The following is a 17,320-nucleotide window of genomic DNA, read 5'->3' as shown; positions in this document are numbered from 1 at the left end:
TTACACTTCATTTCTGACCGTTGAAACAACCTATGTAAGAATGAGCTCAAACTTAAACCATACTTTTAAAGTAGTAATATTTTCTGAGCTAATTGTGCTAAGACATCATGAAAGTTCCAGACTTGAAATGATACCAAAAAATAATCTATTCTACTGAATAACAAACACTGATAGAATTCACCAACAAAGAAAGTGAAACTAATGAACTTCCAGGGATACTTGAACTACAAGAAACTATACCAACAGATTACTTCTAAGCCTCATGCCCTATTAGACCTGGCTTGTGAGAACCATGAAGGGAGGTAGAGGAGTATCAAATACAATCAGGGGCAGAAGTAGAACTAGTATTGTACCCCAGGGGTCAATACTGCATCCAGTCCTGTTTGACATCTTCATTAATGATCTGGATGATGGGACAGTGCGTAGCCTCAGCAAGTTTGCTGATGGTACAAAACTGGGAAGAGCAGCTGATATACCAGAGGGTGATGTTGCGTTCAGAGGGACCTCGACAGGCTGGAGAAACGGGCTGACAGGAACCTCATGCAGTTCAGAGAAAGGAAATGTAAAGTCCTGCACCTGGGGAGGAACAAATCCGTGCACCTGTATATGCTGAGGTCCACCCAGCTGGAAAGCAGCTTTGCAGAAAAGGACCTTGTGATGCTGGTGGACACCATGTTGAACATAAGCAATGTGCCCTTGCAGCAAAAAGGCAAACAGTATCCTGGTCTGCATTAGGAGGGGTGTTGCCAGCAAGTTGAGGGGCAGGTTGATCCTTCCCCTCTATTCATCACTGGTCAGGCCACACCTGGTGTATTGTGTCCAGTTCTGGGCTCCTCAGTACGAAAGAGACATGGACATACTGGAGGGAGTCCTGTGAAGGGTCACAAAGCAATTAAGGGATTAATTAAAGTCTTTATGAAAGAATTGGAGTGTGTCTCATATGACAAAAGCCTGAGAGAGCTGGGACTGTTCAGCCTAGAGAAGAGAAGAGGGGATCTTTGTATAAATATTAATTAAAAGCTTTATGAAAGAATTGGAATGTGTCTCTCATGACAAGAGCCTGAGGGAGCTGGGACTGTTCAGCCTAGAGAAGAGGGGATCTTTGTATAAATATCTGAAGGGAGGCTGTAAAGAAGATGGAGCCAGGCTTTTCAGTGGTGCCCAGTGACAGGACAAGAGGCAATGGGCACAAACTGCAACACAGGAGGTTCCCTTTGAACATCAGGAAACATTACTGTGAGGATGACTGAGCACTGGCACATGTTCCCCAGAGAAGTTGTGGAGTCTCCATCCTTGGAGATATTCAAAAGCCACCTGGACATGGTCCTGGACAACCAGCTCTAGGTGACCCTGCTTGAGCAGGGGGGGTTGGACCAGATGACCTCCAGAGCTCCTTTCCAACCTCAACCATTATGTGATTTTATGAATCACATCCTGTTGCATCATATGCAGCTGCTATCTCCAAAACCGGAAGATAAGCTGCAGAGTACCATTACTAAGCTAAATAATAATAAAAGGCTTGTTATGAAGTAACTGAGATCTTGTTGAGGATTTCTTTTATTAAGGATTTACTAAGCTGATTTAATTACAACAAGGTGATTACAAAATAATCCTATTTAGGCAGGAAGTTGACACTGCAACTATCAATACCTTACTCAGCTCAGGATTAGAACTGGCCTTTGATGGTTTCTTTCATCTCCAGAAAGAAGCCCTTCAAGACAGGTTATGACCATGTTTTAGGACAGCATAAAATTCTAGTGATAATTAACAAAAACTATCTATTCTACAAATAGACAATGTGGACATGCGGGAAGAGAGGAGTGTGGCTTAATGCAGGCCAAAATGTTATTAACTTTACTCATCTGGGAACAACAAACAATAGCTTGTACAGTACAAAATTCCTTCCATAATGATTTCCACCTGCTGGAGGGCTGCCATTTGCCCTGCATCTCCCTGCCATTAATTTCCCATCTGCTGCTGGAAGCCATTGCCCTCCCTTTAGATAAGACCTGAAGCCTGGAGATAGAAGATTCAGTTGCTCTAGGCAAACAAAATCTTCTCCCAATTCCTGGTTGCAGAGAATGAAACCTGCTGTGTCTAGAATCGTTGCTGGATTGCTACCACAGCACAGTCTCAGCCTTAGCTTAGTCAGCTTAAAACCCATGTCTCAGAGAAAGCCCAGCTGGCAAAGCAGTATTTTTATTCCTCATTCATCTACACTGGCAGGCAACATGGTTGATCACCATGTAAATGATACTTGCTCATTTTCAGGTTTTTGGTAAGAAGGATCCTGGTTTTAGTGCATAGAAAGCCCCTCTATCCTATCACGGCTCTCTTGTTGCAGGGATTGTATTTCCTGCAGGAAATGTATGAGCTTCATTGGAGGAGCTTTTGACTTGTTGTTGTTTTGTTATTTAATTTAAAACAGCTTTATTTATATATATATATATATATATATACACACACACACACACACACACACCCCAGAAACAAAACATCAATGGCCTCTGCTGATACTTGGAATTAGCCCGCATTTAGTCTCTCTCATATAACCAAATGTAACATTTTCAGCAAAAATTCATATGAGATATAAACATTCCCTCTACTCCCCCAGAGTCTTCCAAACTAAAGATTAAGTGGAAATGTAAAAGGTCCTTTTGAAAGGCAGGGTATCTCTGAGTACTGAAGACAGACATTGTTGAGTTATATGAAGTTGATATTTGTGAAGTTATTACCAAAAAGGCTCCCCATAAAACTAAGAGTAGGTATAAAGGGAGTTCAGGAAAATTTTACTCTGAGGCATCATTTTGAACTTTCCTGTCTTGCTGCATCACATTTAGTTTGTACAGGAGGTAACAAGAGAATGCAGCCTAAAGGCATGAATTGGTTAATTAAAATGTACAATGAAGCATACAATGAAACAAAAAAATTACTTCATTCTTAGTGCCACTTATTGGCCCACTGGCCACTGAAAATATATGAAGGGCAAATAAGCAGGCAAAAGAAATAAGAGAAAAAAGGAGGCATTTCCATCCTGAATAAGAAAAGGTGCAAGCAGCACGAACAGCCTGTTTTCAACCATCTCATAACTGACTAACACTAGGAACAAGATCAGCTCCTAAACCCCTCAAACTTACGGCATCCAATGAGTGGTCTACAGCCTCAGTAACTAATTTTTATTGAAGTGTCTTCTTGTTGCTTGTGTTAAGGATGTGTTCTTTCTGTTTTTATCTAAATATTGATAAGAAACAAGGACTTTGGCCTACAAAGGAGTAGATGTAACAATCTACAAATTCAGCCGCTGTCCAGCTTTTGTGTTCCTCCGAGTTCCAGCACATATATCCAGAACGCCCGCAGTTTAACAGACTCTCTCTCCAATAAACTGCATTCCCAGTCTGGAAGTTGTAACATAATAGTTTGTGGAGAAGAGACATTCTGGCAATCATTTTTAACCAGAAAAACTCCCTAGCACACAGCAGGGTGGTAAGGAATGTGCCGAAACCCTGAGGGTCTTAAAAATATGTAATAATAGAACATCATTAGAATATGCATGTCAGCCTTGAAGAATCTTATTTTCTAATCTGTGAAATTGCTTGGACACAGAGATCTGTCACTTGTTTTCATGATTGTTAGAGAAAGCAAGTAACATTCTCACATAGTTACACAGCAATTTATGAGAAATCCTGTGTTTGGTTATATGAGCGTATTTCTTACGGCTAGCTGAAAGCTGCCATAAGAGTCTATTCCAGGAAACAAGACTGGATAGCTCAGTAGTTTTAAGGAGTTCTTGGTTCAAAGTCTATTCAAAAGAGGTGAAAAGTATCTTCAGAGTAACCACATCTCTTTTGCGAGCCTTTATATTATTTAACTCCAGAAACCACTCTTCATTTCTAACCCGTGAATATCTAATCTTCTAGATGGAAAGTTGTACAGCCTGTGACATGCCTGCAACAACCTTGGGGCTTTAAAATAACAAACAAAAGTACTGGTCTTTCCTGATAAGTCCTGGCTTGAGAAACTAACGGGTGTGCTTTATTTCTACCTACAAAACATAAAAGTAAAGATCTTTTTCAGCAGATTTGAGATGCACGACATCTCCACCATAAGGTACAGGAAAGTAATAAAACATTCAGTGCATCTTAAATGGATAAAAAATGAGATGTAATTTATATTGCCCAAAGTATGCACGTTATTAAAGTATTTCGAGATCAGGGAAATTGCTGACATAATTTAAAATTTAACACAGGTTATTTAAAATCTCTGCCTCATAGGTAAATGGTGCATATAAAAGCACACCCTATAATGCTATCTTTTCAAAAGTAAATAGAAGAAATTTTGAAGCAAGTGAAGTTATTTTGCATTTTAAATCTGCTATTAGATCAAAATTATTTTGTAAACCATTTCACATAGTGGCTGCATCAATACATGTGTATAACTGGAATTGGAACTTGTTTTCTTTACGTTGCTTCTAACGCATCTCGAGATGTATCATATCCCAGAATGAAGTCTGGTGTTAACCCAATACTTAGAGGCCTTCATTTTCATATGCTCTCCCAGGAAAAAAAATAAAAATAGTTACATTAATGTGACCCTTCTGCCAAAAGCCTCCTGTACATGAACAGACAATTACAGCAAATTTTAACTAAAATTACTTCCCATAACAGCTGGACATAATTCACCAACTTTCCCCAATTCCCTTCACAAAGATATCTTAAAAAGAGAAAAGAAACTCAAAAAAATGTTGTCTGATAAAATCATTACCTACACCCTACTCAAAGCAGAAAATGGAAATCACCTAGATTTCTATGGAGTATATAAAATAGTTTGCAGTGTTTCAGAGCTTCATCAATTTATGAGGTAATGTAATTACTGAAGGCTGACAATAATGCATATGAAATAAAACCCACAATTTCTGAAGATTCAGTCACAAACAAATTCAGGTTCAATTGATTTAGCAAGTCCATGCAGAGACAGCCTTAACTGTCTAGAACCAAGATATACTGTGAGGACACTTATAAGTTGTTTTGCTTCATTTTTAAGTCTCATATCTGCAATGACACACCTAGCTTACAGTGTTACTTCATTCAGAAACAAACCAAGGCTTGTCATCAGAATGCTTTGAATTATACAGAAGTAAAGACTTAATTAAAAAAAATAATCAAAACCAGGAATTGATATCTTCCACTGAATAGAAATTATACCGAACATATCTTTCACTAATCCTATTCCTAAACAGATTTTTTTTTTCATTGAAAGCTGGAAGAATCTCGTATTATTTGTACGAACTATCACAATCACTTATATCACAAATAACATATTAGGCCAAACAAAAGGGATTCATCCTCTGCTATTATAGAGCATTCCTTCTATCAAGCTACCTCTGATCATTAATTTTTCATTTGGTTTTCCTGAGAGACTAACAATAAGCAGACACAATACAACTGATTTTCACCTGCACACCAACAGGCAATTACAGCTAATTTTAACTTAACTTGCTTCAAGTAAAAGGTTTGAGCTCAACTGCCTTATGTAGAAACTGGGAAGAAGAAGAATTGAACACCTGTCAGAAACCAACTGGTTCTCCACCAGGACTGCACAATCTCAGCAGCCCTTCATCAAGAGCATTGAAAATTCAGTTCTTTTTACCACTGCCCATCCGCCAGCCATAAGACTGTAATGCCTTGAATTCATACTGGTCTGATAAAGAATTAGGAAATCAAATTAGTGGAGAACCAATGAAATTCATCACTATCCTCAGCAGCATGACAGGTAATACAAACCTTGCAAAACAGATTTGCACAGCTGAAGATTTAAAATATGTAATCTTTACTACTCAGAAGCTAGATTGAGATCTGCCAAAATTGCTGGAGTTTTTACCGTTGTTCTGTTATCATTATTTTGTATTATATACATATGCTGGCTGGCCCATTAAACACAAGCTGGAAATTCCAAGATTTCATCAGAGGATAAGACATATAGCACAGAGGGATAATCAGAATCTTAGAAATATTTATTTCCTGCTTCATGAGAATGGTGAGTTTAAGCTGTTTTTTCTCCTAGAGCTTTGTTAGCCAGAAATTTGAAACATTCTATACGATTCCTGTATACTTTAAATAATATACTTCTCTGAATAGAAACTATTTGCAGTGTATGACTGTATAGGTATTTCTGTTTCTTGAAAGCGGTACTCACATTAAAAATAAAATGAAGAAGTTACAGTAGAAATCAATCTAATCAGTATTCTGTGCTCCAAGTTCTATGAAGTATTTTAAAACCCCAGGAAATGAACTAATGGACAATGTTTTTAACACTGGATTTACACATTCTGTCAAATGTGATGACCATCTCAACCTTGTATTCCATTACTCATATTTTTATGATCTGACTTTGTAGATAGATACATAAATAATGCACTGGCCTGTTTTAAAGACTGAAATTATTCATATTTTTAAATAAATGTTGATTGCACTCGAAACAATAGCCACAGATTAATATCATGCACCGTTCAACAGATCCCTTCAAAATACATCAGTAGCTTCACTCTTCAGAATAGAAATACACGTAGAAAAGAAGCATCAAGTCATAGCAACCAAAAGGAAAACTCCGTCAACTAATAGATGAAGAAACAAAGAATGAAATCACAATAATCAAGTCATTAAGGCCCAGTTGCCCCCATTGAAGCAAATGAGAATTAGGCACAACCATTTTCTTAAAATGCAATCATAGGTGCTTCTAAAAAAATTCTAGAATGAGAGCTGGTGTACTACCAAAAAAAAATATACCAAATATATTGGCATTTAACAGGTTTTAAATTATTTCACTATTCTTTAACAAATTGTCTTCTACACAGATGTGCAACAAACACATCATCACCTTGACAGATGCTATTAACTAAATATTTCTATTGCATTGTATGATTAAAAGATACAATACCTCTGTCTGAAGTATGGCAGCTCTCTGTTCTTTGGCAGTAAGTGACTCTTTAAGCACTTCAATGTGTTGCTTGCAATCTGAATTCTGATTGCTAAGGGTTTCAAGCTTAGTTTGTAAGGCAAGAAGTTCTGATTCTTTCTTTGAGAGTTCTTGTTTCAGTTGGTCAATCTGCAATGGGGGAAAAATAGGTTAGATCATTAATTTCATTTCCAATTCATAGTTGCATTTGAAATCTGAAATGTGTGAAGGACCATGATATAATACAACTCAGACACCTGTAAATTCTGGAAGGGAATTAAGATTTGGACTTTTTACACTCTCAACTTCAATTGAGTTTCTTGGAATTTAACGTACCATGTTTTAAGAATGATTGTCCTGCTGTTGCAGAAGTTAAAAGGAAACTCTTAAAGATTATACATGATGATTTGGCCTATAAATTCACCATGGACCTCACTTAAGTTCAAAGGAATTTATCCTGTGTGAGGCAAGTCTGGCAGGACAGAAAAAATGCATAGGAATAAAAGTGTTCATAAAAGTAGAAATTCAATCCAATAGCCTATTCCTTCCAACAGCATGATTCTTGTGACTTATCATTGGCCAGAGTGAATCAAGGTTTTTTAGGAACCTGATAAGGAAAAGCAGGCATCTTAGTAAGGAGAGGAAAACAGAGAAGTGGAATTTTAACCTTACTCTTCTTGCAAATGTGTTGCTGCCCACCATCCCCACCTCCTTTTTTCCTCTCTGGCAGTTCATATGGAATTCTCAGGTATTAGGAAAGCCAAGCCAAAGTGATTAACTTGAGAAGTCTGGGGAAAACGTTATAAAAAAATTCCACAGAGTGAAAGGTCTGTGAGATTGTAAAAGCGTATCCTAGGGGAAACAGCAGAAACCCAGTCACTAAGAAGGAGCTTCTGAATTTAAGTGAATTTAAGGTTCATCGGTAAACATCATGGAATTGTGATTATTCTTCCCTTTCCACAATGATAAATGGGACGGGTAGCCACAGAATGCAAAAGTGTGTGGATTTAAAATATATGAATCTGAATAAAGCACTGGACAATACACAGAATGATGCTGAAGAATGGTGAATTAGGTGACATACAACTATTTTCCTTAAAGTCCTGTGAAATAACACCAGATGAGTTCAGATATATCATCTCATGGGGATTATTTGAAATAAAATGCCTCAGTGCATATGCGTAACTCAGAAAAACCACACTTCCTTTATATTTGGAAAGTTTTCTTGATGACTGTAAGGCCTAGACATTTTTCTTTAAAATTCAAGTTTCAATTCTGCAACAACCAGAGAAGTGCTAGAAGAGCTCTTTCCATTTTCTCCCATCAGTTGCATCCCAACAGACATTTGGGATGTAAGAAATCTAGAAGCGCTAGATGGAAGGTGATTCAAAAACCCCCAGGAAAAAAAGAATATGTCTCCACAGGCTGATCCTACTCAACCACATCCTAAAGATCCACATACTAAAATATTTCACAGATTCAATATTGTATGGCACAGTCACTGGAAACATCTACTGCTGATCAAAATATTTCTATTTTGTTTTACATTGCAAGTGTATTGTTAAAAATTAAATTTTAAAAAAAGTTTCTTCCAACAATAGTCCATATGCACGTCTTAATATATTTATTCCTCATTTCTCTTCATAAATCTCAATATGTTTGTCTAGCTGGTTAAGGTACTTGGCTAGCCACCCCTGAGCTACTGTATAAAATCAAGAATCTATACTGGCACTAAAAGCAATCACCTTCACAGTCTGAAAATATCAAAATAAGAAAAGGAGCGTACAAAAAACAGATGTCAAGAAAATCTAAAGAGTGCAGTTAAAAAACCGCTAGAGAAAGCTTTCTCTTAAAAGCAAACCACCTTCCTCTATCCCTTGCCAGAATTTGTAAGCAAGTATGGCAACCAAGACAAAAATGTATACAAAATGAACAATGGGAAAATCTGTCTACAAGATATAAAGACAAAATGTGGATCTGCAGCCAATCTGAATTACATCACATGCTTTATATGAGACCCATGTGAACATCACAGACGATTAATCTCTCCTAGAAACTCTTCCCGCTTTTTTCCATGACACAACCCACACCCTGAGAAATAATCAACAACAACAACATCAACATCATCAACAACAACAACAACAAAAAGCAGCTTCATTTTCATCGCAGGTATGTTCTTTGTATTTCAGAAACAGAATCCATTTAGTATAAAGTTCTGGCTACAAGACCTACAAATTGCCAGGAGTTTAAAAACGTGTTAAGAGCTCCCAAATAAAAAAAAAAATAAAAAAAACACCACCAAAAACCTGTGTTGAAAATTATGCTTTTGGCTGGTGTTTTATTAAAATAAAGTATAATCGTGAAAATGTACTAAATCTTCAATTTAAAAAAATTAAGTATCAAAAATACCAAAGGCATAACAAGAGACCACATAACTTTTTAAAAGAAATTTTTAGACCTGGGTATATTTGCTTTTTTACAGTTCTGCATTATCTATTAGTATGTAAAAAAAATGAAACACGAGCATGAAATAAATTTCTGTCTCCAGCAGATGTCCAAACATTTTCATTTTGCTATATCTTAAGTGGTGTGGAAGACCAAAAGTCACGATTCAATGAGATCTCCTGATCTCAGTACAAAAAAAGCCAAAGCCAAAAACGTTTTCGTACTTTATAAAGAACTACAATGAAGATAACCTACAAGTCTCAGTATAAGTGCTGTAGCATCTAAAGAACTCCAAGTTTGTCCTCTGATCCTGACCTTCCCACTATCTCACATATTTCATATGTGTAATTTGCCTGTCAATGCTTTTTCAACATTGCCCAATATGATCTTGCTTCACCTCCTTTCCTGAAACCCTAGTTCCTTTGTCTTCCTTCTCAATTTATGATTCTCTGCCCCCTCCCATAATTTCAGTTCCCTAGATATTAGCATTTCCAGAAAACCATTATCCTTTTTCTTACATTATTATTTTTACACACCAAAATCTTACGTGACATTACACAGAGTTACTGGGAAACAAAGAAAGCAAAACAAAGCAAACAAAAAATCACAGCTTTTCCCCTGAATACTGCATATTAAAATTAATGGGCTAAATCTTTAAGTAAATAATTCCATTAAATGAAACTATGCTGATTTACGCATCATAAGGATCTGCTCTTATGTGACAAATGACAACTGCTTTTTAAAATGAAGAATTTAAGTAAAAGAAAAACAGTAGCAATGCAAATGAAATGAAGTGGTTGCAGACAGTATACTTTACAAGTCTATCTCTAGATTCTACAGGTTATGTTGGTCAAGGTCTATTTTTAAAGTGTTTATCACATTTCCAGGCCTATCCACAAAAAAACGCTGTTGTTCTTTTCCTGTATATTTCTTCATGCTTCCTTCATACAGTGTGAAGAGTTCTTATACACAGACATTAATTACAGAGAGCCTTGTTACAGCCTAATCAATTCTTAAAACTCAACGGTAATTTGCTGAAGTTGTACTGAACTATCACTAGATTTTCATACTCATTGCTGTCGATAGCGTGAGAGTTCTAATACTGAAAGAACTACTTAAATTCCAGAGTGCAAACTCACACCTGAAAAAAATGCATCAGTGTTCCTTTAAATATCTGGCTGCTAGCCAAAGGACAAACCCTAGTAAGAGAAGGAAGTCTTGCAAAGCAGAAATTATTTTTCATCCTTAGTGAAGATATTTGAAGCTTCATATCCCTTAGTCATGAAAACTTTAAGACTTGTTTTGGCAATTTCTGTATCATGTAAGTGATGGCAATTTTTGTCCCTTCAAAAACAGAGCAAGGAGAGTCCTCAGCAAGTGGGCGGGGGGGGGGGGGGGGGGGAGGGAAATAAAGCAAGTTTTCTTTCTCATTTCTACAACTTCTATTAAACTGCAAGTCAAAATTAAAGCCTATATATTTGGAAGGAGTGAATATTACTAAGAATTAGTTAAGAAAAGGAACACTTCCTAACATTCTCTGCCACTCACGTACAATAAATAATATTCAGTATTGGCCTCCATTTAACACCTTCCCATTTATTTAAATCAAGAACAGATTTAAAACAAGTTATATTTCAAGAATAAATACGAAGTATTAAGAGCTTTATAGCACCTAAGATTGTTAACTGAGAAAAGTTTTGTTCTGCTCTTTGCCATCAATTAAGACTTCTGTTTGTCAGAATTTATCAACAAGCTCAGGTTCAACAGATCAGGTATAATAAGATCTGTTTGCTGACAGCTACATAAATACTTTTCCACCTTGAAAGGTTCTCAGCGAATGATAAAAATAGTGTATTCTGCTGCAAATCTCAATTTTAAGTGGAAGAAAAGGACTGGTGAAAGAAAACAGATAAAGTTTCATCAGAATGTGGCATTTATCAAAGATCAGAAGATTGTGACAAAACAAGGCATGTTTAATAGTCTTCTCATTCATTTGCTTTTTGTGCCACAGAAATATACTGAAGCTTTTCCTTTCAAGAACATCAGAAGATTGTTAACAAAATACTAGGCTTTGTACATTATTTTTATATCAACAGATTTGCTGAGATGCATTAGGAATTTTGCTGTAAATTACTAAAACTCAATTGCTTTGAAATTAACGATATTTAAATAGGCAAAATAATTTTCCTGATGATAATGCTACTTAGGAACTTCAGCTGCTTTTCAGCAGCATAAGAGCTACTTTTTTCAACAGAACAAATATATTCTTTGGGGTTTTTTTTAATTTTTTTTAATAAATCTGGATTAATTCCACATGGGCAATAACACTTCCATTTCTTCTGTAGCATAAACTTCCAGGAGAATATAAAAATATGCCCCAATGTCGCAAGACACCAGCATTTCCTGTGATGTAGTTTACAAGATACAACAGTTTACAAACTGGGAGACAGTAACAGCTCTTCTGAGATGGAAAATCTTCAGTATCCAATACTACACAGTGGTACATTTTCTTACTCCTATACTCACTGGGGAACTCAGACAAAGTAAAAGCATCTTGTCAAGAAGATAACGAAGGTCTAATTTACACAAGAAAACTGAAAATCGGAGAACTCGGATTCACCAGACCGTTTCATTCTCTACCATAGACAAGCTGCATACTTTCTCTGAATCTTAGCTCGCCCAACTCTGAAAGAGTAGTAATGGTATGTATCTACCTGATATTGCAAACTTTGTACTTAAATAGCAACATTGCTAAGTATTTTTAGCATCAACAGACAATGGTAGGCAGAGAACTACGCTTTAAGCCAATTAACTCCTACTTTTTTTGCTTACATGGCCTCTAGAGAGGTAATAGTACCAGCTCCTCCTCAAGCAGTTTTTTCAGAGCTGCAAGTATACATTTCAGAAAAAGTGAATCAATCTATCTCAGTTCCTTAGAATTTCACATATGCAATTTCCACATACACAAAAACCCCTAAATATTAAACAGAATAAGAACCCAAACAAATAACTAGGATGGAAAGACTTTTAAAATAAAGTAAGATTTCATAATAATCATGACTACTGAAGTTGTTTGCCTAGACTTCATTCTGGCATTATGGTCAAATTTTTAGCATCACTGCAAGAGACGAGATGGCTAGCTTTCCCTTTCAGTGTTTCCAATTCAGGCTGCTGTGACTTGTTTCACCCCATCTTAGTTTAGCTTATAAATACTATTGAAAAAAAAAAGCTATTGCCAAAACCTGAATTTATTTATATGAGAATGGGAGCATCAGGTTCAGTCTCCATAATTTCAAACTTTTTTTTTTTAATCAAGTACTTTAATTCAGTATTTTATCACTTCATAAACAAAACACATTGAAGGTAGAGAGCTGGGAATAAACCAGCACAAATTGTAACATTATATATATTTATTACAATTTTTAAGGCAATTATAAAAATATCAGAAAAGAAATATTGGAATTCACAAGAAAGACTATTTGGAGTGCTCATCTTTACCCAGACAGCAGCTGAGCACATCAAAATGAAAGGAGGTAAAAAGACCAGCTGGGACAATAATTTAGACATCAAGCTTTACTTCTGATATTTTAAAACAATGAACAAGCAATACTGTTGTGTGAGCTTCATACCAGGAAATGTGTTACATCACTACACATTTACTATCTGCTTGTGGTCAACTCATAATTATCTATGTATAATAATTTGAAATGAAAAGTACTCTGCAGGAACAAAGTCATCAAATCGCAAGTCTTTAAAATACTAGAAGATTACAATTTAGCATCATCTATGGAACAGCAGCTCCTACTGTAAAACTACAGTCAAAACCAGAAAAAAATGCACAATTAAAGTTGTGGCAAAACGGTGCAAGTCAAAATTATGAACTAATTCAAAAAGCCAACATTAAAATACCATACACAAGAAAGGGAAAAGGGAACACGGTGTAGACTCAGCATTGTACTAGCCTCTGCAGAAGTGGTGAAATAGCCTCTTCCTTACCTTTCCTAAGTCAAAACATAAACATATTTTTATTTATCAAAAATGCTTCACTCCTCCATAGCTACTGAGTATTGCATAGTAGAGATTTACCAAAAGAAGACATGCAGAGAGCTGCTTGTGTTGAAAAGGGTCAAGTTAAAACTTTGTTCCCATTATTTAAACAGCATTAAACTATTTTATTAATAGACCTTACCTTATTTTTCATGAACTTTGAGTGACTCTTATAAACTTCTATTTGTTTGATTTCTTCTTCTCGGTCCTCTGTATTCAGAACTCCATTTGTCTTTAACATCTGTATTTCATCTTCAAGATCTCTTATATTGCGCTCAAGTGAAGCTATTTTTGTATCCTAAGTTATGAAAAAAGAAAGTATTGAAAATTATATGAAACTTGTATGTTAAAGCATAACAAAAGTATATCTGTACTTGCATGAACATCAAATATTAAGATTGCACATACTGTCATAAACCAAGAGTAATTCTATTGATTTTGGCTTAAAGAAATGCAGAATATAGACCTCTTTCACCCCTGGAAAAAAATGTGCAACGCTATGTTCTGTTGCGTAGTCTGTAGAGAATACTTTCTGGTCAAAATTCTGTCTTCATTCCTCCACAGTTAGGGATGAAGGGAGAATGGAAGATGCCCTATATTTCCCATGTGTACGTGATAACATACCTTGTTTGCTTTGCTAACCGTCTAGGCCTGGCTACTCCTCCAAGCTCTTAAACACAAAGTTTACCTAGGGAGGCCAGTCCATCATCGCTGCAGGACGACAGGCCACTTCATTATGTGACCCAGCCTGAGCCTGAGTTTCCCTATTTCCATAGGGTTCTGCCTGCTGTCAGGAGGAAGAAAGGTTGTCTCCTCACATACTTTTCCTCCACGAATTCAGCAACATCACTAAGAGTTGATTTAGCTGTGATTTTTTTAGTTGATTTTTTACTATGAGTCCCAAAATAAACAAAACCACAAAACCACAACCACTAAAAAATTCTACATCACAGACAATGGCTGCCATGTGTGCCAGCACAGCACTGAAAACATCCAGTGAATTTTTGTTGTTGCCAGTCATTTGGAAATTTACTAAATCTCTTCAGTGAGAGTCAAAAAGGTTAAAAAAGGGATTACACAAACTTCTCACATAATTTTCTGTTTAAAAGAGCATTGCAAAATGACTCATTAGGAAGTCTGCTTTAGGCCCTGTTTGCAGACATTTATTAAGAAATCGAAGACGTAATCCAGATGGCCAGACAATCAGTTCAAGAACATGAAGGAGCAACCATCCATCAAAAATCAGAGATCGGGCTGAAGTTCTTGTTCCACTGAGGTCAATGGAGAGAGGGAAAAGAAAAACAAACAAACAAACAAAAAAACACCACCCACAAAATCCCTGTGATTCAGTAAGGTCAAGATATTAACCTAGAAAGCTAATTTGGGAAAAAATACAAATTAAATTGATCCTTTAAGCAGGACAAGCTAAGCTTTAATCACTCTGCTTAACTACAACTTTGTTTCTGTTTCTTTTTTCCAAATTAGTTTTATTTTCCTGAGTTCTAAGAGTACACCAATGCTTTGTCTAAGCTGCCTAAAAGCAAGTAAAAACAGAACTCCTGTAATACCTTCCTTCATAATACAGCTAGGCAAATTTAGCAATTTAAGACACAGGATAGTTCAGACAAAGTTCCAAAAAGCATCTGAACTTTTGGTACTAAAGCAAAAAAGAAACTCAGATTCTTTTTGAGATTTAGCAACCACTGTTACAAATCCATATAGAATCAAAGCTATGTAAGGACTAAACAATGTCATTTAGACGGCACATTATCATTCCTCTAACATTTTAGCTTTTATCTTTATAGTCAAGAAGAAGTCTCAGACTAAGAGAAATTTTCTTTTATTATCTTCTTATTTCTTGCATTAGTTAAATTAATAGAGGTTTTTGAATGGGAAAGATTTTAACTATTTAGTTTGCAGTATAAAAGCTGTTCATAAACAAGTGAAAATATTCATAGTCTGAAATCCTGGAGGTTTTCCAAGATCTAACAGGATAAGTATTCACAATATGAAATTGAAGTTTGTATTTTCCTTACAATTTTCACTCCCAGAGAAATTCTACTTAAAAATAAAATGGTAACATGATTTAATTTACAGCAACTGGTCCTTCAAGATTTTTCTCTCAGAAGCTGATGCTCTTTCATCAAATATGCTGGAGTGCATACAGATACTTTGTTTAGAGTACCTGGGCAGAGTATCCTGAATATCCTTTGTGCCTTCAGCTAAGGAAATAAAGAACGCTTATTCTCAGCCAAACCTATTCCTGTGTGAGACAACACATCTCAAAGAATGGTATTTACTGTGGTTAATAATACTATTCTTTTGTAAGGTAAATAAAAACTTATTTGCCCACATCTTTTCCATTATTAGTGAGTCAAAAACAGTAATTCACACTATAGGAGCTGTGTGAGAGGATTCTACCTGTGCAGTGTGAAACAGTCCCACCAAAATCAGCATTAGAACAGCTTCTCTGCAAAATAATGTCACATGAACACACTCAATGAACCATAAAGAGTTTTCCCATATATCTCCATTAATGAAAGTATTTAGGATACAGAGACAATTTGCCCAGAAAAGTAAGCTGTTACATAATAGTTCATTTGATAAATCATAGCACGGCTTGACCCAATTAGAACATCTGCATAGAAATAATCTATCCACACTGTCTTCATAAAGTCAGAGCCACTGAGCTTAAGTTCAAATTAATCTGAACTACTTAGGAAACAAGTATTTGCCTTAGTCTTCAATGACAAGGTCTCTCAGGCCTCTGTGCTTAATGAAAGGGTTCAAGCAAGAGGACTATCACCAGTGAGGACTCAGTCAGGGCTTGCTTGTGAGAACTCAACCCATACAAATCCATGGGACTCAACAGGCTGCATCCAAGGGTGTTGAGAAAAATGGCTGATGTCCTTGCAAGCCCACTCTCTAGCATCTTCAAAAAATCATGGAAACTGGGGGAGATCGCTGACAACTAGAGGAAGGCAAATGTTGCACTCATCATCAAGAAGAGACCAAAAGAACAAACCAGGGAACTACAGGCATGACAGCCTCATTTTGTTCCCTGGGAAAATTATGGTGAAGTCTTCTTTACTTCACGTTTTTGATTTTTGATCACATGAAGAAGATAATTGGGAACAGTCAGTGGGGATTTACCAACAGTAAATCATGCCTGACCAACCCAATTGCCTTCTGTGATAAAATGATTAGATTTGTGGATGAACAAAGAACAGTGGTTGCCATTTACCTGAACTTTAGCAAGGCTTTGGACACTACTTCCCATATTTTTCTATGCAAGTTAAGACATTATGGTCTGGATGGGTAGACTACTAGCAAGGTAAAAAACTAGTTCTATGATCAGGCTTAGGGGGTAGTGGTTAATAGGTTGTACTCTACCTGGAAGCCAGTAACAAGAGTACCATGGGGTCCATACTGGGACCTGTCCTGTTTAATATCTTTGTCAGTGACCTGAAAGAGGTGACAAGAGTGCTGTCTCACAAAGCCTGTAGATTACACCAAGCTGGGAGACCAGTCAATGTGCTCAAGGTCAGGGCTGCTATCCAAAGGGACCTAGACAGACTGGATGAATAGGCAGACAAGAACCTTCGGAAATCTGACAAAAGACAAAAGCAAAGTCCTGCGCCTGGGAAGCAAGAACCCCTTGCAGCTGTACCAGGTGGGGACTAAACCCCCAGGGAGCAGCTCTGTTGAGAAAGACTTGAGAATCTTGGTGGATTGCAAGCTTAACAGGAGCTAACACTGTGACCTGGCAGCAAAGAAGGCGAACAGCATCCTAGGCTGTATTAACATGAACACAGCCAGTAAGTAGATCAAGGGAAAAAAAATTATTGCCTTCTACTCAGCATGCATTAGACTTCGC

At 36.5% G+C, this 17,320-nt stretch overlaps 1 protein-coding gene across 1 annotated transcript in view; it reads right to left on the bottom strand.

The window, feature by feature from the left end:
- ERC2 (ELKS/RAB6-interacting/CAST family member 2) overlaps nucleotides 1-17,320 on the bottom strand; it is a 526,287-nt gene that overhangs the window by 382,931 nt on the left and 126,036 nt on the right. Inside the window, exons 6-7 of the mRNA XM_075159071.1 lie at nucleotides 13,586-13,741; nucleotides 6,934-7,101 (exon numbers count right to left, since the gene is read on the bottom strand). Of these exons, the coding sequence (XP_075015172.1) occupies nucleotides 6,934-7,101; nucleotides 13,586-13,741 (324 nt within the window). The remainder of the gene's footprint in view (nucleotides 1-6,933; nucleotides 7,102-13,585; nucleotides 13,742-17,320) is intronic.

Source organism: Calonectris borealis, chromosome 10 (assembly GCF_964195595.1).
Source record: "Calonectris borealis chromosome 10, bCalBor7.hap1.2, whole genome shotgun sequence".
Classification (NCBI taxonomy): Eukaryota; Metazoa; Chordata; class Aves; order Procellariiformes; family Procellariidae; genus Calonectris; species Calonectris borealis.
Note: the sequence above shows the minus strand (reverse complement) of the source record. Positions and strands in the feature narration are given on the sequence as shown.